Consider the following 15959-nt stretch of genomic DNA (forward strand, 5'->3'; position numbering starts at 1 on the left):
TCAAAGAAGCTCCTGGCCCTCGCTGTGAACCGGGCACCCCCAGCTGATGATAAGGGCCTGGATGATGTAAGGACCAGTGATGTTGTATGTATAGTGTATTATTGCTTCTTTTCCTGGTCTAAGAACTCTTAGCATTGCTTAGATGTAGAGACCAGTGATGTAATGATTGTTTGTATAGCTAATCATTGTGTGTATGCAGGCTGTAAATCCTTAGCAATACATTTTTGGCGATGAGGGTGGGATTCGTACAAAGAATGACACCTTTTTAAGAGGAATGCAGGGGAGAGTTGAATTCCAAGGCTGGAACGAGGTTCTAGATGTTATTATAGCCACTGAGTGGTCATAATGGGAGGAATAGGATTCCGGTTTAAAGGAATCATTGCCTTTTGCTGTAAGTTTGCTGCAGGCAAAAAGTTAAAACAAAAAGGGAGAAGGAACGGTATCACATACTATCTTGTTGGGTAGACTGGATGGACTGTACAGGTCTTTATCTGCCGTCATTTACTATGTTACTATGTAACAGTATTGCTTATCTGAAAACCCATTAGAACCGGGATAAACAGCATAGGAAAAGCACAGAATTGGAATGATAAGTGTGAGATTTACAGTTAAAATGAGATGCTTGCCAGAATACTTTACTAAATGATAACTGAGCATTCCGCTATAAGAGTGACGCAGTATAAATATAAGAAATGAAGGAAGAGAAAATTAACAAAAAGAAAGTACATTTATATCATGATTTTAAAATTATGTTTAGACTCATTTGGAGTCATTAATTGCACATATAAAGGAAAGGGATGGGAGGTAAATCTTATAAGATACAAGGACTGTCTCAGGCAGGGAAACTTTTAGGCATAGGAATGTGTTAATTGCAAGCAGCACATAAGTAAAATTCTGGCACCGGGTAATCAGGAAAAAATATGACCTTGATTGGAAGGGAGAAAAGCAACAGATTTTTTTTTAACACGCTTTTGAGCAGACAACACAGATTGCTTTGGATCTGTGGCTAGTTCAACTAGAAGTAGAATTAAGTGTCTCAGGGAATAAAAATTATGCTGATTAGACCCTTTGGCAAAAACAAAGGAATCGGGTAACACTGGGGTTTTAGAGCCATAGGTTTTTTAGAAGTAGAAAACAAATACAAACTGGGCTAGAGCCTCTGGAACGAGTGGAGAGCCCAGTCAGGTGGGGAAAATCCTATGATCAATTAATTGAGGAGCAGCAACATGCATGGTTTACAGATGGTTCTGCTAAGTATGCTGAAGGAAAGAAAATGTGGAAAGCGATAGCCTACAATCCAAAAATAGAACGTTCACTAGAATGTAGTGTGGAAGGAACAAGTAGTCAATATGCAGAGTTGTATGCTGCCTATATGGCTTTGAAAACTTGAGAATTTAGGGCAATGTCATACATATATACTGATTCATGGTCTGTGGCAAATGAATTAGCCATGTGGCTACCTACTTGGTACAAAAATAACTGGAAAATTAATACCAAAGATTTGGTGGGTCAGAGAATTGTGGCAAGATATTTGGAATTTTGTAAAATACTAATGTTATTGTTTTTATGTAGATGCTCATTGCAAGGGTGATGCTCTAGAATGTCTCTTCATCGCAGTGGCTGATGAATAAAGTAAAATCACACCCCTCGAGGTGGAAAACTGTTGAAGAGCCAGATAATTGCTCAGGTTTGGCGACATGGGCGCACCAGAAATGTGGACATTTGGGAAGAAAGGCCACTTACAGGTGGGCAACAGATCGTGGTATTAGTTTAATTATAGATGTTATTAAAACTGTTATTGTTGAATGTCTGGTCTGTTAATACCAGACTAGGCGATCTGTTCCCCACATGTCCAAGGGGTAATTAAAAAGGGGAAAATTACCTGAACAAATTTGGTACATAGATTATATAGGACCTTTACCCAATTTGCAAGGATGTAAATATTGAATTGATGTACCGTAGACTGTCCATAAAGTCCCTGGTGTTGAGGGGACATATGACCAGTCATCAGTAGGATTGACTAGAAGGCTTTTGTCTATAAGGTACCTTATGGCCATCTGACTCCTTATTACTGAGGGGATATCTGGACTCTTACTAGTACTCATGTCTGTCATAGGGTTACCATAAAATCTTAGATTTTCTACAGGAATGAGAGAAGACAGAGGGTAAAGATATATATTTTATTTATGCTTACCAATACAAGGCAGTGCATTCAGAGACATCAATTGACTTCAGGACAGAGCGACCGCACCTCTGGCAGCATCTGGGTCTTCTGTCAGCCACTCCCAGATCTAGCCCTGCTTTTATACCCTCTCTCTCCATTGAAAGTAATGAGGCCCATAGAGTGCTATGATAAACTTGTTTACCCAAAACTTAGTCAACCGCAAATCCCCCTCTCACCCGCCTTTCTTCTATGTCAATTTCCTCAATTTTGCACCTGGCCTGACAATTTTTTCGAACTGACACGTAGCCTTAAAGATTCCATTTCATAACTCATATTGCAATTCATCTTCCATTTTGTATCTCAGAGTGCAACTGAACTTCCATTTTAATTACAGTCTCCTTGGCCTAACTTTTCCATTTCAAGTCATCTAGATCTCCTTTTAGGCTTAATTACCAGGCCATGCTTTTCCAACAAGGCCTCAATTATACCAGCCATTGATTTTTAATATTACCATTTGTTTCTAATAGTCTAAACTCCAAGGTTTGCCTTCCACCATTCCAGTGGAGGCCCAAGGAAGGCTCCTAGCTGTACCATATCTCTACAATATGTGTGCACAGCAGTAGATAATTATTTTAGATATTTAATTGCTCATCCTTGCAGGCAACACTATTAAAACTTTAGAATTGCATAACAATGTGCCTTAAGTCACAATCATATTTTCAAAGCACTTAGCCTTCCAAAGAAACCTATGGAACTTTGGAAGGCTAAGTGCTTTGAAAATATGCCTCAATATAACCTTGTCTTTATCCTCCGATCTGGGCAAGACGAATGGACTTATGTCCCAGCAAATAAGTGTTATCTTAGAGAATAACTGATCTGTTTATATGCTTTATTCATAGATCCTTGTAACATTCAGTGTAATCCTTCTTCTTACGGTGTCTTTGGGTATGGTTATTACACCGGGTGGACATTTATGACTCACAGCCGAGAGTCAGAGCAAGCTGATTGGGAGATGGAGGAATCATAGTGAAATCTGACAACAAGATAATTACAAATGTTCAGCTAACTAGATGTGTCCTGTGGCAACTGTCAACAACACTCAAATATGGAAAGAAGTCCTGTCACATGACTGTTTAATATCATAGCTTCCAAATAATGAACTTATGGGCGGATGCATTCCAACTTAACACAGAAAAGACACAATGCCTTATCTTTTCATCGCAATATAACAAGATCAATTATACTAATATAAATACCCCAAACCACATTCTTCCTGTTTCGGATACCTTGAAACTCCTGGGAGTCAAAATTGATCGAAATCTTACTCTAGAAAGTCATGCGAAAAATGTAACAAAGAAAATGTTCCATGCAATGTGGAAACTTAAAAGAGTAAAACCTTTCATCCCAAGGGAGGTATTCTGCAATCTGGTGCAATCAATGGTGTTAAGCCATTTGGACTATTGCAATTCCATCTATGCCGGATGTAAAGCACAAATTAAGAAACTCCAAACTGCCCAAAACACTGCAGCCAGACTCATATTTGGAAAAGCGAAATACGAAAGCGCCAAACCCCTGAGAGAAAAATTACATTTGCTCCCACTAAAAGATCGAATTACATTCAAAATCTGTACCCTGGTTCATAAAATTATTCATGATGAGGCCCTGATATATATGTCAGACCTCATAGATCTACCAGCAAGGAACACAAAAAGTTCATTACGCACATTCTTGAACCTCCATTACCCCAATTGTAAAGGACTTAAATATAAATCAATATATGCATCTAGCTTCTCCTACATCTGCATGCAACTTTGGAACGCACTACCGAATGCCATAAAAACCACACGATCTGGAAGCCTTCCGAAAATTACTAAAGACTAACCTGTTCAAAGAGACTTATCAAAAGGATCCTTCATAAAAGACCTAATATCAAAACATTACCAGAATAAGTTACATTGAACTATTTTTATTTGGTTACTTTAATCACATTGTCATTATTGAACATTATACATTACCCTTGATCTCAAATACCTGAAATGAATTGTATATCTATTTTCTTCTAATTTATATTTTCTGTACTTTAATTGTAATAATATTCTGTACTTCTCATTCCGGAAATGATGATCACCATTATGGCATAATGTAAGCTACATTGAGCCTGCAAAGAGGTGGGAAAATGTGGGATACAAATGCAGCAAATAAAATAAAATAAATAAATATGACTTGCACAATTCAGAGACAGACAATACAGCATCGTTGACCCAAAAATGCAGTCATTGTTGATATTTACACCACCAATGTGTTATTAGCAAATGTTTATATTCTTGTGTGAACACTACACCTATGAAGACCTGTGCAAATACTGTAGTACCCTTAATTGCCTTAATTATAGAGTAAAATGAACTTGGTATGATACACTGTTAGGAGTTTTTAGTACAAGTGTAGAGATAACAAAGGCTATTGATGCTGAAACTTTAGACAAAACAAAATGTATTAGAACTGACATTAATCAGCTTATTATTTTGCAATATGATAAAGTTTTTTTTTAATTGTACTCAGTTTATTATACTCAGTTTACAAGTAGAAATTTATATAGCATAATTTACTAGCGTGTTGTATCACTTATTTTCCCTTATACAAAGGAATAAGGCTCAAGATGACTAACTCTGAATACTTATGGAGGTGAATTTCACCGATGGATTCCTTCCACAACATGATTAATAATTTCGAATATTGCCTTGTGCACTGACCTCTTTTGTTATGGGCAAATTGTGCAGTTTAATGTAACTAAGCAGTATGTATTATTTGTAATACTGAATTTTGTTTAGTTATTAGGGGGCAGCATTATTACCATTTGCCCTGGAATTATACTTCCTACTAATTTAGTGTGTTTGTTGAAATTAGTTCTCAGTATATTATCCATTTGTATAATCTGTCTTGTTCCTTTTTTTTGGGGGGGTGGGGGGGGGGGGGGTTAGTAATAACTTATGTATGGACTGTTGTTCAGACAGAGTTGAAAATCAAGGACCGAATGTAATAAAAGTGAATTTTACAGATTGTTTTTCAATTCTATCTTGACCAACCAGTGCACTCGGGGTCTGTATTGTTGATTAGAAGTAATTCTGTTTAAAAATGATTGTTTAACTTTGTGTGAGAACAAGTTGGAATGCAGAAGATAAGACACAGCTCTAATTAATTTGGTATGTGAAGAGGGGGATGGTGCTTGTTTTCGGAGTTCAGCCTGGCCACCTGCACTTGGAAAACATGTGACCACATCCCCACAGTACATAAGTTTCTCTGAGGACAGGCGTACGTATCAGGCCGCTATGCTCGCCACCAAAATCCAAACGTACCAGCTCTACACGAGCATCCACTTACGGAACTCGGTGAGGCAACTGTCTAGTTTGGTGGAAGTACTCCCTCTGGAGCTCGCCAAACCTTTTCACCAGGTGGTCAGGCAGCAGAAGGCGTGTCGCAAATTCCTGGCCAGGTGGTCTTACGACACTTTTGATGCCGCATCCCACGTAGCTGCTCAGGGTATCGTGATGCACAGACTGTCATGGCTGCATGTCTTGGACCTGGATCAGAAGACCCAGCAGCGAATGGCGGATGTTCCTTGCGGGGGGGGGGGGGGGGATAATCTCTTTGGAGAGAAAGTAGAGGATATGGTTGATCAGATGAAAAAGCATCATGATGCCATGGATTCTTTCTCCCACTGGACGTCTTCTGCTACTGCCTCATCCAGGAGGTTTTTTTGGAGGGAGGAGGAGTGCTCCCTATTCCTGTAATAGGCGTAGGTATACTCCTGCCTCTCGGCAGCCGCTTCAGGCTCAGTCCCAGCATGCGCGTTCTCATCAACACCGTGTATCTAAGGCCCCTAGGGCTCCCCAGCAAAAGCAAGGGACGGGCTTTTGACTGGCTCCAGTGCAGCATAGCCGCAGTAAAAGTGTCTGCACCGGGCGACTTGCCTGTCGGGGGGAGGTTGATATTTTTTCACCAAAGGTGGCCTCTTATAACCTCCGACAAGTAGGTTCTTCAAATAGTCCGGTTAGGTTACACACTGGCATCCAAGCCTCCAAATTGCCCACCGGGAGCTCAATCTTTTAGCTCCCAGCACAAGCAGGTACTTGCAGAAGAACTCTCCGCCCTTCTAAAGGCCAATGTGTTCGAACCCGTTCCACCAGGGGAAGAAGGGCTGGGATTCTATTCCAGGTACTTCCTTGTGCAAAAGAAATCAGGGGGGATGCGTCCCATCCTAGACCTAAGGGCCCTGAACAATTTCCTAGTTCGAGAAAAGTTCAGGATGGTTTCCTTGGGCACCCTTCTTCCCATGATTCAAGAAAATGGCTATGCTCTCTGGACTTAAAGGATGCCTATACTCACATCTCGATCTCCCAGCTCACAGGAAGTATCTTCGGTTTCAGTGGGAACTCGGCACTTTCAGTACTGTGTACTGCCCTTTGGTCTCGCGTCTGCACTCAGGGTTTCACGAAGTGTCTGGCAGTTGTTGCAGCATCGCTACGCTCACTGCATGTGTTCCCTTATCTCGATGATTGGCTGGTGAAGAACACTTCAGAGGCAGGGACTTTAAGGTCCATGCAGATGACTATTCAAATGCTGGAACTACTAGGGTTTGTAATCAATTATCCCAAGTCCCATCTTGTCCCAGTGCAAAAATTGGAGTTCATTGGAGCTCTGTTGGACACACAGGCGCCTCGAGCTTATCTCCCCCAGGCAAGGGCAGATAATCTTCTCGCCCTAGTGTCCTTGTCTCGAGCGTCTCAACAGATCACAGCTCGGCAGATGTTGAGACTCTTAGGACACATGGCTTCTACAGTTCATGTAATTCCCATGGCATGCCTACACATGAGATAAGCTCAATGGACCCTAGCTTCCCAGTGGTCTCAAGCCACAGGGGATCTAGAGGATGTCATCCATCTCTCCACTGATTTTTGCAGTTCCCTTCAGTGGTGGACTATTCGATCCAATCTGACCTTGGGACGTCCATTCCAAATTCCTCAGCCACAAAAAGTGCTGACCACGAATGCATCCCTCCTAGGGTGGGGAGCTCATGTAGATGGACTTCACACTCAGGGAGCTTGGTCCTTTCAGGAGAAGGATTTTCAGATCAACTTCCTAGAATTACGAGTGATCTGGAACGCTCTCAAGGCATTCAGAGATCGGCTGTCCAATCAAATTATCCTAATTCAGACAGACAATCAGGTGGCTATGTATTACACCAACAAGCAGGGGGGCACCGGATCTCGCCCTCTATATCAGGAAGCCGTCAGGATGTGGCTTTGGGCTCACCATCACGGTATGTTTCTCCAAGCCACGTATCTAGCAGGCGTAAATAACAGTTTGGCCGAGAGATTGAGCAGGTTCATACAACCTCATGAGTGGTCTCTCAACATGGACGTTGTTCACAAGATCTTCCAAGTGTGGGGCATCCCCTCGGTGGATCTTTTTGCCACTCAGATTAATCACAAAGTCCCTCAATTCTGTTCTAGACTTCAGGCTCACGACAGGCTAGCGTCAGATGCCTTTCTCTTACATTGGGGGACAGGCCTTCTGTATGCGTATCCTCCCATACCTCTAGTAGGGAAGACTCTGCTGAAAGTCAAGCAAGACCGCGGAACCATGATTCTCATTGCACCTTTTTGGCCCCGTCAGATATGGTTCCCTCTTCTGGATTTGTCCTCCGAAGAACCGTGGATATTGGAGTGTTTTCCGACACTCAGAACGAGGGGTCGCTTCTACATCCCAACCTCCAGTCTCTGGCTCTCATGGCCTGGATGTTGAGAACTTAGAAGTTGCCTCTTTAGGCCTTTCAAAGGGTGTCTCCCGAGTCTTGCTTGCTTCCAGGACTGATTCCACGAAAAAGTGTTATTCTTTCAAATGAAGAAGGTTTTCCATCTGGTGTGACAGCAAGGCCCTAGATCCCTTTTCTTGTCCTACACGGACTCTGCTTGAATACCTTCTATACTATCTGAGTCTGGTCTCAAGACCAACTCAGTCAGAGTTCACCTTAGTGCGATTAGTGCTTATCATCAACGTGTAGATGGTCAGCCTATCTCTGGACAGCCTTTAGTTGTTTGCTTCATGAGAGGGTTGCTTTTGTCAAAGCCCCCGGTCAAACCTCCACCAGTGTCATGGGATCTCAACGTCGTTCTCACCCAGCTGATGAAAGCTCCTTTTGAGCCAATGAATTCCTGCCATCTGAAGTACTTGACCTGGAAGGTCGTTTTCTTGGTGGCTGTTACTTCAGTTCGTAGGGTTAGTGAGCTTCAGGCCTTGGTAGTGCATGCACGTTATATCAAGTTTCATCATAACAGAGTAGTCCTCTGCACGCACCCTAAGTTGCTGCCAAAGGTGGTGTCAGAGTTCCATCTGAACCAGTCAATTGTCTTCCAACATTTTTTCCCCGTCCTCATACCCGCCCTGGCGAAAGCAGTTTACATACCTTGGACTGCAAGAGAGCATTGGTCTTTTTCATGGAGCGGAGAAAGCCCTTCAGACAGTCTGCCCGGTTGTTTGTTTCTTTCGATCCCAACAGAGGAGAGTCACCATCGGAAAACGCACAGTCTCCAATTAGCTAGCAGATTGCATTTCCTTCACTTATGCCCAAGCTGGGCTGACTCTAGAGGGCCATGTCACGGCTCATAATATTAGAGCCATGGCTGCATCAGTGGCTAACTTAAAGTCAGCCTCCATTGAGGAGATTTGCAGGCTGCAACGTGGTCATCAGTCAATACATTCACATCTCAGTACTGCCTTCAGCAGGATACCCCGACTTGACAGTTGGTTTGGGCAGTCGGTTGCTGCAGAATCTGTTTGGGGTTTAGGATCCAACTCCACCCCCCTAGACCCATTTTGTTTCTAGTCCTGGCTTCACTCTTAGTTAGTTGTTTATAGTTTCAGGTCAATGTATGTTCTGTCCTCGCCGTTGCGAGGCCCAATTGACCAATGTTCATTCTTTTGAGTGAGCCTGGGTGCTAGGGATACCCCTCATGTGAGAACAAGCAGCCTGCTTGTCCTCAGAGAAAGCGAAGATACTTACCTGTAGCAGGTATTCTCCAAGGACAGCAGGCTGATTATTCTCACAAACCCGCCCACCCTCCCCTTTGGAGTTGTTATTTATTTCTCTACTAGCCCGTTCAGCCCGTAAAAACGGGCTAGTATAGGAAGGGGGGGGTTTGAAAGGCCCCCCCACCCTGCCGCCGAGTTCGCCCCCCCTCCCCCGGAGCCGTCACCACCCACCTTCCACCCGGTCGGGCCCTCGCTTCGCTATTGAAACAGCGAGGGCACGCAGCACACAGCTCTACTGCTGAGCTGCCGTGGCCTTCCTTCTTCTTCTCTGCCTGTGTCCCGCCTCGTGTGAGGTAACATTGTCGAGGGCGGGACACAGGCAGAGAAGAAGAAGGAAGGCCGATGGCAGCTCAGCAGAGGTGTGTGCTGCTTGCCCTCGATGTTTCAATAGCGGAGCGAGGGCCCGACCGGGTGGAAGGTGAGTGGCGGCGACTCCGGGTGGGGGGAGCGTTAGCGACGGCGGTGTCCCTCTCAAATGCGCAGTAGAGACCCTGTCTGTTCCGCCCCATCATCACGTATTGACGCGGGGGCAGGGCAGAGAGGGTCTCTACTGCGCATTTGCGAGTGAGTACGACACTCGCCATTTATATATTGATATGCTTTTGGATTTAACTGAGGAGAAGTGCTCACGTGACAGGCGGGAAATCAGTCCTCACATGCGCACCAGAATACTCGGGCAAAACTTTACTTTTTTGGTTGCAAAAATTTTCCGATTCTTGGGCCGACACAGACGTCAACCCACATATAAGAACAATCAGCCTGCTGTCCTTGAAGAATACCTGCTACAGGTAAGTATCTTCACTTTCTGTGCAAAATTTGTCATCCACATCCATTGTAAGGACTTCTTTCTTCCTGTCCATTATGAGCAGCTGCCTCAGGTAATTCTCTCTCCCTTTGTTCCTTTCGTGTATCTCTGCACATCAGGCAGCAAGCTTTCTCAATCTGCCTCAATCGGCCGCACTGGTTTTCATCTTCTCCCAGGTAGTGCTTTCATTCATAGATCCTTCTTGAGTGTGCTTCTCCAGGTCAGTTTTGGTCTTTTCAGTTCACCGGCTGGTCTCCATTTAATGCCATTATGGGATGACGATGGTCTTGCATACATAATGTGTCCTTTCAACTGGACTCTGCATTCTGTAACCTTCTGGGGTTGCTTTTCCTCAGTATTTCATCATTTGTGATGTGATTTCGGTAATAGATTGTTCTCAGGCATAACTAGTGAAATACATCCAGTTTCTTTCTTACCTTGGTTGATATCTTCCAGGTTGGTGGCATACAGTGGAATGGTACAGGCACAATTTTGTTTTGATACCGATCAATTTTGCTGACCATATTTAGCGCAATTGACTTACCGCTGTTGCCACCTTTTCCAGTCCTACAGTTCACATCTGCCACAATATCACCATTGTTTGACAATATACTGCTGAGATAGGAAAATTGTTTTACATCCTCAATTGGTTCCGTGGCTATTAGTTCCAAACTAGTATATAAATCCTACTTTTTCAGCAAACTCTTCTAATTTAGCTGTTAAGGTTTGTAAACTCTTTCTTGAGTCTTGACTCCCCCATTAAGGCTATATCATCAGCAAAAACCAGATCAATAAGTCGATGCAGTCTTTGTCATTGGATACCAAGGTTTATGTGTTTGTTGTTTCATGCATGACAGATTCAACCACCAGGTAATTAACTTGGTTTTATTTGTGAGTACCCTTATAATTTTAATATTCTGTACATTTCTTCTTATTCTGTTATCTTTGTTAGTTTAGCATCGTGAAGAAACAGATAGAAAATAAAAATAAATCTATAGAAGACTTGCAGCAAGAGGTATGTACCGGTATATTTTATATACCTATGCAGTCATTTTAGCTTAAGATATCCTTTTAATTGCTCGCCAGTTTATTGCAGGTAAAAATGCTTCTTTTAGAAATTTGACTCCTTTTTAGCCCAAAAATTTTAGATGTGCATTTTGTTTATTGAATTTGATCTACAGGTTAAGAAATTTTGTAGATTTTTTTTCTTTCTACTCCTTAACCTTCTTTCATGTTTCCCTAAAGTCATCATTGACAAGTACAATAGATGCAGCCACATCAATGGTGATATCATCTGACAGACCCAGGATGAACCTCTCACTCTTCCATAGCACAGAAAAAGCTGGAAGGCCTTTCCTGGGCATGTGCCAGGACTTCTGTATCAGTGTCACATGTAATTACTTCTTATCCTCAGTCTTCATCATCACTCAGACTGGCTTCTCCTATATTACAAAAAATTGCTAGAAAAAGAAAAATATCCATTGTGGCAGACGAAAATTTGGCAAAACAATTAAATGAGTACTAAGATGTTGATATTCAGTGACAGTTAACCAGGCAGGAGCCACAGGTTCCTCACATGATCATTAGTGGCACTAGTTAATATCACATATGATACTGCATCACTATCTGGTGGGTGCTAGGATGGTATAGAGATGCAACCAAGGAGAACCAGGAAGTTGTTTGGGCATCACCAGTATTCCCAGTAGTGTTCCCTCTAAGCTATGTTGGAGTTCCCCATCCTTATTCCTGCCAGTGGAGGATGGTGCTTTAAATTTTCAATCGATAGGGATAGGCAGGTTGCCTGGAGTCCTGCTAAGTTTGGGTGTCCCTTGCTATTGAAAATGTAATACTGAACATCACCCTCCATTGGCAGGATTGTAGGTGAAGGACTCCTGCACAGCTTAGAGGGAACAGTGGTGGCTAAGTAGCTATCCAGGCATGTTAGGCCTGGGGAAAAACCACCAAGGTGAGGAACAAAAAGGAACCTTACAAAAGTGCGTGGTCACTGGCAAACAGTAAGATGAAAAGATGAGACTGCAAACACACAAAATACTCAAGAACTGTGGTTTTATTGAAGAATCAAAGGGACCCACACCCACCTAAACATGGACTGTGTTGGGTCCCTTTGATTCTTCAAGGAAAACCATAGTTCTTGAGGTTAGGAATAGGTACATAGCAGTCCTAACCTGCAAAGATAGCTATTTTGGACACTGGCACTGAATATTGATGGTGCCCATATAACCTTTGGAACCTGCCAAAGACCTGAATAGTCAGCGTCAGTACTCAGATACGGGCTGACACTGAATATCTGGGTCAAACAACCAGACTTAAAAAAAGCTGGCCATCATGGATTGAATGTTAACCCCAAAATATTTGCTGACCCCTTGAGCTTCTCAGCAGCATGTGCAGAACCAGCTAAGAGACAATTCAGACCACAAAAACCATTGGGGGTCTTTTACTAAGGTGGGCTCACGTTTTTAGCACGCACTAAATGTTAGGGATGCCAGTGCATTCCTATGGGCGTCTCTAACGTTTAGCATGTGCCCAATTTTAGCATGCACTAAAAATGTGAGCACTGTGAAAAGGGTCCACTGCTTCCCAACACAGGTGGAGCCGTCCACCTGCCGAACTTCCAGAGCTCACCACAATTGCAGACAGTGGCTAGGTCAAAGCTTTTATATCAGGCAATAACAGCAGTCTCAAACTTCAGTACACAGGTTATCTCCAAACAAACAAGTTCCAACCAAAAGCAGGTTTCCAGTAAAGCATGTAAATAAAGCAGGTTTCCAAATACATCAGGCTTTCAATAAAGCAGGTTACTCTCACCTCAAACACCCTTCCAACCCTCAGGAGCTGGCCATCCCTGTCTTGGAACTCTCCCACTCCATAGAGGGCTTCCCCCCACTCCTTGGATTTCTCTCCCCCCTGATCTACCCCTCCTTCCATATAATCCATCCAATCATCTTCTTCCCTCTCCATGGGCCCCTCTCTATTCCAGCTGGGCCGCATGGTATATTGATTGCGTATCCAGGGGGACTGAGCCTCTCTCCACCTCCCCCTAGTGGGGCATGAAATTATAGGCTCAGCCTGGCTATCCCCCTGGCTTCCTCTGCTGGAGCTGGGAATCCATTCCCTTGTTTCCAGATTACTCTCTGCCTCCCTCCTTGCAATGGCTTCTGATACTTGTATTTCAGAGTCTAGATGCTTCATCCCAGCCACCCTGGCAGTAGCCTTGTCACAGCACGCCTTAGTAAAAGACCCCCCCTTGTCTTAATGGGCTCAGTGCAAGTACTTAAGGTTTCAATCACAATCATAGCAAACTAAAATAGGACTGGACTTCAAAGACATGAAGAAATTATACTAAAGTGTGAACAAACTGTTAGACACAACTCGGTCACTACACCCAACACTGACATCCATCTGCAGACAATCTTGCCAACTACTTCATTGAAAAAAATCTCAAACCTACGCAAAACCCTACCTCAGGACAACACGGATATCGAAAACTTCATCAATGGCTTGGACTCAACCCCTGGTGAATACCCAGTGGACCGAATCTGGTCAACCTTCGCTCTCCTCACTGCCGATACAGTAACCCAGGTAATTAATAGGTTCTCCAACACCCACTGTCAACTGGATACCTGCCCCAGCTACCAAATAAAATCTGCTCCCCGCCGCTTCATATACTAGACCTTACGTCCCACTTAAACTACATGCTTCAACAAGGTCTCTTTCCTAAGGAAACAGGTAACATCCTACTCACCCCAATACCAAAAGACACCAAGAAAAAAAACAAATGACATCACCAACTATCGCCCAGTAGCATCCATCCCACTGATAGTCAAAATAATGGAAAGTATGGTAACCAAACAACTTAATCATTACATAAACAAATTCACGATACTACATGAATCACAATCAGGATTTCACCCCCTACACAGCACCGAAACAGTACTACTTACTCTCCTAACTAAATTCTAGCAGGAAATAGCAACAGGTAAAAGCATACTCCTCCTCCAATTCGACATGTCTAGTGCGTTCGACATGGTCAACCATAAAATACTACTAGGACTCCTAGTATACTTCAGGATTAATGGAAACACACTTGAATGGATTAAGGGCTTCCTAACCACTAGAACATATCAAGTGAAATCAGGCTCGAACATATCACCACCGTGGAAAGCGGACTGCAGAGTACCTCAAGGATCACCATTATCACCAATCCTTTTCAACCTTATGATGACCCCACTAGCCAAGTCCTTATCCAGCCAAGGCCTTAACCCATTTGTCTCTCCAGATGACGTCACAATATACATCCCTTACAAACACGATCTGGCAGAAATTACCAACAAAATCAAACTCAGCCTGAATATCATGGATTTATGGGCAAACGCATTCCAATTAAAACTCAACAAAGAAAAAACGCACTGTCTCATTATCTCATCCCAATACAATACATATAAACCCACAAATAAACACCCCAGGTTACACCCTTCCTATCTCAGACAACCAGAAAATTCTTGGTGTTTCAATCGACTGGAACCTATCACTAGAGAAACCAAGCAAAATGTACAATAAAGAAAATGTTTCTCTCAATGTGGAAACTCAAACAAGTGAAACCATTTTTCCCGAGGGAAACATTCCACAACCTTTTTTTCTTCAAAGCAGTGTTGTATTTGTCAGCAACTCTTCTCAGTTCACATCTCTCATGTTCTTGGTGGCAAGAAACATCAATATCGGTACTGCTCGAGACACAACATTGAGAGAACTGGGCCCTTGAAGTCATCAGTACAGAGAAGCACTCACATTGTGGGCCACCCACCCTCCAGTGACCCAGAGCGAGTACAGCAGCCTTTCTTGTGCCAGGACCAGGCCATTGATTTCAACCTGAGGAATTCAAAGGATGTGACTGCACTGGTTGAGCCCCAGCCATTCCTGGGGTGGTAATCCTTGGTGAAAACTAACTAACTAACTAACTAACATTTCTAAAGCGCTACTAGGGTTACGCAGCGCTGTACAATTTAAACATAGAAGGACAGTCCCTGCTCAAAGAGCTTACAATCTAAAAGACAAGAGAACAATTTAAAGACAAGTGAACAATCTAGAGGACGAGTGAACAGTTAATCTGATAGGGTGGATAGATTGGAGGACGAGTGAACAGTTAATCTGATGGGGTGGATAGATTGGGCCATTTCATATTTCTAGAGCGGTTAGGCGCCGAAGGCAGCATTGAAAAGGTGAGTTTTAAGCAGAGATTTGAAGATGGGTAGGGAGGGGGCATGGCGTATGGGTAAAGGAAGATTGTTCCAGGCATAGGGTGAGGCAAGGCAGAATGAGCGGAGCCTGGAGTTGGCAGTAGTGGAGAAGGTTCTGAGAGAAGGGCTTTGTCCTGTGAGCGGAGGTTGCGGGCGGGAACATAGGGGGAGATGAGGGTGGAGAGGTAGTGAGGAGCCGCAGACTGAGTGCATTTGTAGGTAAGGAGGAGGAGCTTGAATTGTATGCGATATCTGATCGGAAGCCAATGAAGTGATTTGAGGAGAGGGGTGATATGAGTATATCGGTTTTGGCGGAATATAAGACGTGCAGCAGCGTTCTGAACGGATTGAAGGGGGGATAGGTGGCCGAGTGGGAGGCCGGTGAGGAGTAAGTTGCAGTAATCAAGGCGAGAGGTAATGAGAGCGTGGACAAGAGTTCTGGTGGTATGCTCAGAGAGGAAAGGGCGAATTTTGCTGATGTTGAAGAGGAAGAAGCGACAGGTCTTGGCAGTCTGTCATGGACCTCATTAAGAAGCGTTCTGACATCATCAAGTCACTGTCCTGGCTTAGCTGACTCAGGAGGTACTCTGGCAGAGGGCAGTGGAGGACCTACTGCTCTCAAAGGCATAAGTTTCCTCCCCCCACC

The 15959-nt window shown here is 43.5% G+C and overlaps 1 protein-coding gene across 1 annotated transcript in view; it reads left to right on the forward strand.

Moving 5' to 3' along the window:
• Positions 1-15959, forward strand: part of LOC115481820 (synaptonemal complex protein 1-like) — a 96397-nt gene that overhangs the window by 31510 nt on the left and 48928 nt on the right. The window contains exon 3 of the mRNA XM_030221229.1: positions 11011-11073. Coding sequence (XP_030077089.1) covers positions 11011-11073 — 63 coding nt within the window. The remainder of the gene's footprint in view (positions 1-11010; positions 11074-15959) is intronic.

The sequence above is a fragment of the Microcaecilia unicolor genome, chromosome 12 (assembly GCF_901765095.1).
Source record: "Microcaecilia unicolor chromosome 12, aMicUni1.1, whole genome shotgun sequence".
Taxonomy (NCBI): domain Eukaryota; kingdom Metazoa; phylum Chordata; class Amphibia; order Gymnophiona; family Siphonopidae; genus Microcaecilia; species Microcaecilia unicolor.